The sequence below is a fragment of the Apteryx mantelli genome, chromosome 3 (assembly GCF_036417845.1).
Source record: "Apteryx mantelli isolate bAptMan1 chromosome 3, bAptMan1.hap1, whole genome shotgun sequence".
Lineage (NCBI taxonomy): Eukaryota > Metazoa > Chordata > Aves > Apterygiformes > Apterygidae > Apteryx > Apteryx mantelli.
In genome coordinates, this window is record NC_089980.1 from 113,002,525 (window position 1) to 113,012,836 (window position 10,312).

The 10,312-nt window shown below is 38.0% G+C and overlaps 1 protein-coding gene across 1 annotated transcript in view; it reads left to right on the forward strand.

The window, feature by feature from the left end:
- The window catches only part of ELOVL5 (ELOVL fatty acid elongase 5), a 41,706-nt gene extending 31,791 nt beyond the window's left edge, over window positions 1-9,915 (forward strand). Inside the window, exons 4-8 of the mRNA XM_067294181.1 lie at window positions 2,153-2,230; window positions 2,904-3,075; window positions 4,585-4,709; window positions 6,561-6,695; window positions 8,002-9,915. Coding sequence (XP_067150282.1) covers window positions 2,153-2,230; window positions 2,904-3,075; window positions 4,585-4,709; window positions 6,561-6,695; window positions 8,002-8,133 — 642 coding nt within the window. The 3' untranslated portion in view covers window positions 8,134-9,915. The remainder of the gene's footprint in view (window positions 1-2,152; window positions 2,231-2,903; window positions 3,076-4,584; window positions 4,710-6,560; window positions 6,696-8,001) is intronic.
- The last annotated feature ends 397 nt before the right edge of the window (window positions 9,916-10,312 follow it).

Consider the following 10,312-nt stretch of genomic DNA (forward strand, 5'->3'; position numbering starts at 1 on the left):
TCACTATCTGGAATAATTGCAATATAAACATTGTGATTATTCTTTCATTTTTAGCATTTCCTTGAACTATGACAACTGTATGAAAACATCTGTAAGCTCTTAATGACATTGTTACAGCACAATGTGGTGGTCTGTCTGATGGACCGGCGGGCACCCTAGAAGCTGCACAGGCTTTCCTTCAATGGCGTAAGAACGGCTTCATGCAGCACTTGCTCAGATGTGGCTGGTACTTTGGAGTGGTATTGGTTTTGAACTGGTGCATTTTCAACAGCACCACTTTCATTATGGAAGCAGTGAGGTCCTCTTCTGGCTGCAGACTGCTGCTTGAGTAGAGCAATTGCTTGGGTCTGTTACCTGAGTGCAAGGCTGCCCTACTTGCTGTGGCCTGGTAATATTGATTTCTCTCTATTACATGAGATATTTCCAGGTCTGTGTGTTCTGGAATAACTAAATATATTTTTTCTAAATATTGGCAGTAATTCTATCTCAGAAGGTCAAAAATAATGGCCGAGGCTAACTGGATATTTTAAAAACTAATTTAGGGGAAAAATGAGCCATCAAAGAAATAACATTAAGAAAAGGTAGATCATTTAAGTGATAACCTTTATTGTACCATTTAGAATTAGTTTCCCATTCACAATTCTGAGCAACATTTAATAGCACCAGTTATTCTAGTCTTTAATGAACTGATCATTTTAGAAGAGTTATGGTACAAAAAGTTTTTCACTGTGGCTTTGCAACGTTCTTGTTCGTTCTGTATGAATGTAGCTAAGGCCAAAAATGGACAAGCCTTTTGTCCTGGATAACTGTCTCTGCTTAAAAACTTTTTTTTTTTTTTGATACCTAAAGAATAATCTAAATTTCTTACTTTTCTTCCAATGCTATTTCAAAGGGGAAAAATCTTTACAAACAACAACAAATAATTTCTATCATGATATTAATTTCATAGAAGCAGCAATGGCAGAGGAAGAAGGTTTCTGGAAAACTAAAAGCCAGAATCACCAAGGCATGAGCCTTGGTTTTCATTTGGGGGAAAAAAAAAAAGGCAGAAAGGAAAAGTTAAAATTCCATTCAAGGAAGTTTCCAGTATGGGAATAGCATTTTAAGAATTCCCTGGAGACTGTGGCCTGCTGCCCCCTGCCCTATGCTCTGGCTCGGATGGCCTGCGAGGGCCCCGGTGCAGCTACAGCATGTGCTCAGCATAAGCCAAAGCACTTGTTCCTTCCCATTTGCTCGAGGGAACGCAGCGAGTGCAGCGACGAGGAGCCGTCCCGAGGTTGAGAGCAGCCACTGGGGTGGGGGGTCTTCACCATGCTCTTTGGTGGGCAGTGCTTCCTGGCTGATGCCTCCAGCCGGCCCGTAAGCATTTGAGCACCAAGGAGCTCTTGTTTTGGGAGTGTCCCTCTCCTCCTGCTTTTTTTTTTTTTCCCCTTTCTTTTTTTTTCTTTTAAATAAACTGGAATAAGCGCCCCAGCACGTTGCAGCATCTCCTGGCATTTGGCATGCCAGGAAGTCAGGCAGGCAAAGGCACGTACTGCGGAGGAAATCAGTTCTTCTGTGAAGGGTGTAATACACTCGGCATTAGTGAATTATTTAAAAAAAAAAAAAAAAAAAAACTGAAGAATTAAAATACAGTAAAACATCAGTTGTTAGTAGTTGTGGATAGCAAAGTTGAAGATTTGTTCTGTCATTAAAATGAAAGAATCATTGTCAGATCTGTACATATAAAACTTCCTTTAAATAATAACTTTTTCTCCCCCCCAAAAAATTAGAGGAAAAATATATTTATTTTTCTTTGGTTGCTCACTTTCTTCAGAAATGAGACCATCAGCTAAAAGGGAAAGATATTTCTTAAGAATTTGTCTAGAATATGCCTATGTAAAACACATGCACACGCAACGTTGTCCATTGGGATAAGGTGTTACCTCCTGTTTTTCTGGCACCTGTAGTTGGAAGAACTTCTGTTAATTCACCCTCCATTTGCTGTTAGAATTCAGTTACTACTTGGATCTTAAATTCAACCTAGTGTCACATTCAGATGTCTGTGAATCCCTCAATACCAGGTGCCTCAGCAAAGCCTCTGTTGTGGTTTGAATGTACTGTGAGGTGCAGAATTTTCATCAGATGACATGTTACTCTTTGATCTTGTCAGCTGGTGACGGGAGTATGGGAAGGAGGATACAATTTCTTCTGTCAAGATACGCACAGTGGAGGCGAAGCTGATATGAAGGTAATGTAATCATGAGTTGTAGTTAACATTTCAAATTATCTCCTTGTATCTAAGTGGAGAGCAGAACAGTATTGATTATATGGTTTGTGCTCAAACTATACTTTTTTTCCTTTTACAATACAATGGAAAATGTATAGTGAAACATAATAGTTAATCCATAATATATTCATGCTTGATATTTACAATTTCTGTGGATAAATATCTGTAAATTTTCAAGTGTTTCCTAGCTGAAAAGCAGTGAGTTCAGTCTTGGTAGTCAGTCTGTAACCAACCACTCTTTGCTGTGACTCCCCTTCTCTTTCTGAGAGATATTTGGTGATGATTTCTGGTCGCTGTTTAGATGTCTCCTTAATAGACAGCACTACAGTAACAGCTGTGGTTAAATATTCTCTCCTGTTTCTCCCAGGACACCCCAGATGCACAGTAATAACCTCATAAAGCATTCTTTGTCATCCTTCTGTTTTCATTTGTAGCTATAACTTTGTACCCAAGTCTCCTATGGAGAAACCTGAGACAAATAATGGTCTGAAGTGTTAGAGAACATCTCAGCGGAGAGTCTTCAATCTCAGAGTAGTGCAAGACAGGAAGTTTGGATTTTAATTACTTAGATAGCAAAGGAGTTAAGAGCCCCCACAATGTACAATGCTTTTAAAACTTGTTTCTTCTTCTCTAGATCATACGTGTGCTCTGGTGGTACTATTTCTCCAAATTGATTGAATTCATGGATACCTTCTTTTTTATTTTGCGGAAAAATAATCATCAGATCACTGTTCTGCATGTCTATCACCACGCGACAATGCTGAACATCTGGTGGTTTGTTATGAACTGGGTGCCTTGCGGTCACTGTAAGTACTGGGGTGTGGTGGGAAGTGCCTGCAACAAAGGCCTTGTTTGGTTTTTGTTTAGTCAAATCAAACATCTCTGGTACCTTCAGCTGCAGGATTTGTTCTGTCTGATACTAAGCTGCTTTGTAGAGTTGCAGCCAATGCTTACAGATATTAAGCTACCTTGTGGAGTGTCTTTGAAAAGACATGCTAGATATAGTTTGAAGATTTTGCTGGATGGCAGCTGATACTTATCAGCTGCAGTAGTCCACCTGTCAACTTTGTTTTCTCATTTTTTGTGGTGGTTGCAAGCCCTAAAATAAAACAATATTCCTTTCCAAGTCAGAGCCAGAAGCTTCTTTCAGCTACAAGATGGCTAATAGCGACTCTTGTCTGTGAATCTGTCAAGCTCACTTGAGGTGTTAGCTTTCTGAAATTAATCTCATTATCCCAGTAACAAATGAGTTCAATTAAAATCTTGTCCCCGAGCACTGCTGAATGCTTCTTAAATGGAAGATTTTGCTGTCTGTCTTGTCTAGATACTGCTAACCTCTGGTGATCTCTGATTCTTTAACTTCACTTGCTTTCAGTTGGCATCTTGTTTCCTAACTGCATTAGTGTAGCTTAGTTGTGGTTCAGATGTGCAGCTTACAGATACTGGCTTTGTTGAAAACTCTTGTAAGAGAAGCTTGTTGCAAATTCAGTGGATGGGAAGTAGCAGCAGTGCAGACCGAAAAGCTGGATTGCTCAGGGCTCTGCTTTCTGAGCCAAACAAAATAGAAACTTGCATTTGTTTTGTGTTGTCAGCACAACAGTGAGTAATGTTTAACTTACAGAAAGGGTGCATCTGGAAGCACATTCTCCTCTAGAGAAGCCAGTCCCTGTTTATAGAACAGTCAAAAGTACAAGTGCTTGGACTATTTTATGTTTGAGTGGTCTCGAAAAGACTTTTGTTCTTATTCCTGGTGATACATTTTTCCTCTTCTTTTCCAGGCTTTGTTTTCTGCCTCGTCATATCAGTACTATGCAGTTTTGCGATGAGCTGAAATTTAAATTTCTTTAATGACTAGAGATGCTGTAAACAAGGACAAATGAAATGGTTAACTTGCAGTTTCAGAAGATACCTGTTGGTTTTGGTTATAAATGACAAAGTAGTCCCCTGGCTGGTAGGAAGTGAAATAAGCCTAAAATTTGATTGGTGAAGCGACTGATTGGTGGGCATGTTTACATGCCTCCTTGGATTTAGCTTCCTCAATTCCCCTGAGAAGCTGGGAGGTAGAAATGAAAAAGAATAAACAGAAAAAAATAAAAATAAAAGGATAATATAAAGTACACAGTTACAAAGCTTCTCAGCCACTTGGCTGGGTTAACAGAAAAATTTGAGGGGAGTAGACTTTTTTTTTTAGTCTTTATTCTAAGAGAAATCATATTTTAAATAGTTGCATTTAGAAATTGTTTGTTTTGATAGGTTCCATATAACAGCATGTGCCTAGTAATAAAACATACTTTCTTTCTGCTTTGCCATTTTAGCTTACTTTGGTGCCACACTGAATAGCTTTATCCATGTCCTCATGTACTCCTACTACGGATTGTCGGCTGTTCCAGCCATGCGTCCATATCTGTGGTGGAAGAAGTACATTACTCAGGGACAGCTGGTGAGTGATTAGCTCTTCAAGTGCTTGTATTAGCGTTGGGATCTCTTTGTCTTTATCGAGTTAGAAAATTTTGGCAGGGAGAAGGGGAAGACAAAAGGGAGGAGGGAACAAGAACAAGTACCCTCCTACATCTGTAAGTGTCTAAATCACCTTAGAAAGCTAGCCTTTGCACCTGCATTGAGTACTGTTTTCAGGATGGTAGGGACTTAGGGACTGAAAGTGGATATAAATTAGTGCTGAACAGCTTAGTGGGATCTTTCTCTAACTTCTTATGTTCTGTGGCTAGACTTATTCAGGAGTTGCAGCACTGGGTTTTCTGGGACTCTCTAGCCAGAGGGAGGGAGAAACTTTTCTTCCAAGTCGGTTTTAGACAGTGAACTCTTAGCATTTGTTGCTCATGCTTATGTTGAGATGACAGAAACTGAATGCGCCCCAGTCCATGGCTAACAAGGCCCTTCATTCTAGTCCTAGAGAACAATGACTTTTCTGTCTCACTTTTGCATGCAGTTGTAAATGGTTTATTAAAAACTGTTCAATATTTCTGTTCTCCTTCTGCACTTTAAATAGGCAGATTTTTTTTCACTTGTAATTCTGTATTGGACTCCTCACATCCATTTGTATTGTTTCCTGTGTGTACAGTGATGAAGCCTGAAAGCTGTGCACTGGAGGTGAAAAGAGTAATGAAATTAAGCAATATGACACATGCTGTAGTAATACTGCATGAGAATCATGTTTCAATGTGTATAGTGTCTCAAAACGCCACAAAAAAGGTACACAGGTAATTTTTCTTCCCCATTTTATAGATGGGGAAACTGAAGCCTTAGTGATAGGACCTTCTTCTTCTGAACTAGACCCATCAGGGCTGTGAATAGGTTCAGTTTAGTAAAATTTTCTTGAGATAGCCAGCAATTCAGAGTTTGATTCTCAATATCTTTTTTTTCCTTAGCACTGTTTCTTCCTGAAGGATGGTTAAATATTGTAGCAGTGGGGAGTTTCTTGTTTGTTTGTTTGTTTGTTTTTCTTTCCAGGTTTAGGCACTGTTCCTCCTCCTTGCTGTTTGGTTGCGGCAGAGTGCAAGTGTCTCAGTGCTTAGGTTGCTCCTCTGGCTATTGTCATAGCCACTTTCACTTCCCTGCCTGGCCTGTGTGCATAACTGTTAGGGCAGCATAATAGCAGGACAGAACTGTTTTTCACTTTTTAAATAAGCATTCCCTAATCTGGTAATTCCTGTCAGGATGAAATTTGCCCAAGGCTTTGTGCAGCACTTAAGCCCAAACTGTGTTTGTTCCACAGAGGTAACTGAAGATAGCTAAGCAGAAGGTCTTAAAACTGCCCTCCTTCCCAACCCCCACTTCATATATGCAGCCTTTACCCCCCTCAAAATCTTCCACTGGAGCCATATGTAGGCCAGTTCTGGTATCTGGGAGAGGATCACAGGATCTGCATGCAGACCCAGTGCCCCCAAGTCTTTGGCCACTGGAGCAGTGAGATGCAAATCTAGTCTGTCACGTTGATAGAGCCAAACCTTGACAGAGCTCTCACTAGGGAGGAGGTGGTCTTTGTTCCTTAGGATACTTATAAATCGGGCCTACATAGAGTGCACTAATGCTCTAAGATGGAATAATATTAATCAAATAAAAACACTTAAACAACATAGTATCATGACCTGAATGTCTACTCAGTCACATCTACATTGTTAGTAAGACTTTCAGAGAAGATAAACTTGTCCAAACACACATTAGTACATATTTTGACTAGTTTGGGAAATAACTAATTAGGTTTTGGACAGTATTAGTCTTTTGCTTCCTTGCATTAGTGTGCTCCATTTTCTCTTTTTTTCTCTCTCCCCAGACTCAATTTGTTCTGACAATCTTCCAGACCAGCTGTGGTGTTGTTTGGCCATGTGCATTTCCTCAGGGGTGGCTGTATTTCCAGATCTCTTACATGATTTCTTTGATTATCCTCTTCACAAATTTCTATATCCAGGTAAAAGTAATATTCATTGATTCTTTGTAGCATTCTGCTGATCACATCTCATCTGAAAGCTGCTTTATGGAAAGATGTGCTTGAAATATCCCTTTTTTTTCTTCCAGTAACATGCATATGTTTTTTAGTGTTGTATTTGTATATATTTATATTTGAGGAAATGTTTGTTATTTATCCAGGGAAACCTCCCAAACTCTCAACATACAGAAATCTGGTTTTGGTTCACCATTACAGGGATTTGTTTGTATTTCCATATGGAAAATTAGCAGTTTGAATTGTGTTTCTAAGAAATTTGTTCCATGTCTGAACAGGTTCAGGCTGAATGTGTGTTGTTCTGAGTAGGTCATAATCGGGCTCTGTGCAAAGATGTACTTCAGTCATCTTTTAAAAAAATCAAACCAAAACAACATACAGTCACCCAAACAAACAAACCAATTCTGTTAAATATTTGAAAAGTCTTTTGAAAGATCCAAGCATTCCAGGGCTGGTAAAAGTGACTTTGGGGGAAAATAGTAGACTTTCCTTTCTAATCTTCTGGTACTTCTTAAAATCAGTCCCTTGGTTTATGTCACTTACTGCATGTGAACATGCTAATTAAACATGGTCATATATTCCAAATACTATTTTAACATTCTTCATCAGTTTTACTCATATTTTAGCTTTTAACTACTTCCCTCTGCATGCAAATACTTTGGGAAACATGTTCTTGTCTGGCTACTGAGCACCTTTGACAAAGATTAATTCATGTGTGCTTCTCACTGTCTGTAATTTTTTTTTTTTTTTTGGTGTTCTGAACTTCCCTGATTCTGTTAGTTCTTACTTCTTTCTTGGTTTATGTCTCAGCTGGTGCAAATTTAGTTCACATTTCTGCCTCTGAAACTTCCCTCATCATTCTTGTTTACCCAGTTCTAGTTTTGGTGTTTTCATAGATACTGTGACCTGTAGTACATCAAAGCTCCTTCCACACTTGTCATTTCAAGTATATTCTTACGGTGTATTCTGCTCATAAAATTTCTTGCTTCTTCCTAATTTACTGTTAACAGAATACTGCCAATGCTACATCATTACCACCAATCCTTTTTCTTTTCCTGTGAACTAATTCCCTTATTATGAAGAATGAAGCACATAGCCTCATATACAAAAAATGATTAAGCTTGTCAGACTTTGCCATCAGCACAAGGTCTTTAAAAATGATGGATGCAAGGTTGCTTCTGTGTTTCTTGAATTACCGTGAGGAAGTGGTTATTTAGCAAAATAACACTGCACAGTATTTAAGCAAAACCATGTGCCTTTCTGTATATTCTAGACTTACAACAAGAAGGCATCCTCGAGGAGGAAAGAGTATCAGAATGGCTCTACAGCCACTGTGAATGGGTACACAAACAGCTTTTCTTCCCTTGAGAACAATGTGAAACAAAGAAAACAAAGGAAGGATTGAAGACCAAACTGAAAAAACATTTTGATAACCCCAACAACAAAATCATCTGATTGTAAGCACAATAAGAGTTGTGCACTAATACTCTAATGGCTACTGTAACTATTCCTGCCTAGAATAGTGTGATTTATGTAGGACTTAACCAGTGCAAACACCCTAGAAACTGTATACAGAATATAAAAGTAGGTTAAAGTTTAATAATAATTCTGGGCTGTCACTGACCCTGCTATAGACTGTGGAAGGGAGTATTGTAGTATATGACACTGCTGTTGCCTTACTAGTCAATATGATAGGTGCTGAATTATGATTCACAATTTGAAAACACTGTAATCTAAACTCCATTTTTTTACTGTAGATTATGCATGTGATTGTAGAGGTAATTTGTACAATGCTGGTTTCGGTAGATAAACACACATGCCTTAAAAAAATTAAAAAAGCAGGGCCCAAAGCTTATTACTGGTTTAAAAATTAGGGTATGTTTCAACTTTTGGTTGATTGACTTTTTATTAAAAAGTCATTTAGGAGAATCCATTGATCATTTTACTGTTCTGTATGTGATACATGATGTTAGGTATCTCCTACGTGATACAGTGAAATTGGAAATGGCACATTTTGTTTTGTATATTTGGCTTTAACTGACTAAACAGTTACAAACCAGATGGAAAACTTATTTTACCTTTTTAATAGATCTTATTTTTTTATTTGAACTGTGTCACTAATGTAAAATTAATTGGCGCTTACACAGTCCAGTAAGACTTAAGTATTGTCTCTAAGGTTTAGAGTATATACAGGGTGGACCCATCTTTTCTTTTCTCTTTCTTATTTCTGAGAATTGTTACATGCTAATTGAAGAGTGGTTTTTAATACGGGAACTGGCAGAGTTTCAAGTGTTGTTACCATAGCCATATCCACATTTTAGGAGCAACTGTTTAAGTCTGTGACATATCCAAAAATGAATTTAAAAATGGAGACAGAAAGATACTTTTCCAATGGAATTGTTTGTATTTAAGTTGGTGTCTGTACTGTTCTTTGTAGCTTATGTTCATTTTTAAAATGTGTCTCACAAAAACATTTTTTCCCAAAAAAGCAAAATTAAACAGTCTTAAGTCATACATAATGTTTTTTAAATGTTACCGAAATGTGCTGGAGATGAGTGTGTGTTTCCGTAATGTGAGTGGTGTGTATCACCCGTAATGTTTTGGCTTGTTATCTGAAGATTTGTTTAGAGTGCTTGTTAAAATTACTCCTTCCTGTAAAATCTTGCCTTGCACATATGAGGAGTCACTTGCAAAGCCAATATCTATTGCTGGTATGTTATTATGGTATCTGCCATGGTGGAGTTTGGCTTATGAATATCTTATTAAGCTCTGAAAAATTAAATTGTGCAAGACATTCTGTTGATCATCACTCAAGCTTAACTGTTTGTTTTTGATATTTATATAAAAGCCAGTTTTAACACGTTTATTTTTTTAATCTTTTTTTTTTTTTTTTTTTTTTTTTGCACATCTCTTAAGGAATTAATAAGTTCTACTAGCCTTGTGGGTTTTCATTGCTTGTTTTGAAGGAGACAGTGTCTGTTATGTTTACATTATCAAAGCTTGTGTGTGTGTGTCTTCATTTCTAGGTCCTGGTTTGCAGAGTCTTTACATAGCTCAGTACAGCAGCTACAGTGTTCAAAATAGGCTGTCTAAATGTGCTAGAAATAAACCCTTTGCTCATCTGAATAAACCTATGTTGTTAATGTTTGACATGGTTTAATCATTAAAACACTTTTGGTGATCTCTGCCTGAATTCTATAGTGAGTTTGTACATATTCTGTGTAAGGCCAAGTAGGAATTGTCTTGATGGAGGGACAGCTGCAGATATTTAGAGAAATTTAGCAAACCAGAGGTTTAGTATCAAATTCCTTACAGAAAACTTTGATTGTTACTAAACAGTTCTGTTGCCTGGCCATAGAAATAATTATCCATGTGATGGACTAAACCTCTCAATGGTTTACTAACTCCTTGACTGCAGAACAGCCTGAATGACTTCTAGACTGAGTGCTGGAAACAAAACTTGTGTGGTCTGAGAGGGACTTTCTGCCTCAGATTTCTCCCGTCTGCGAAATGGCAATAATGCCTCTTTTCAGAATGTGAGCATTAAATAACATTTGTACAACTTTTCTGTAGCTCCAGCTGCC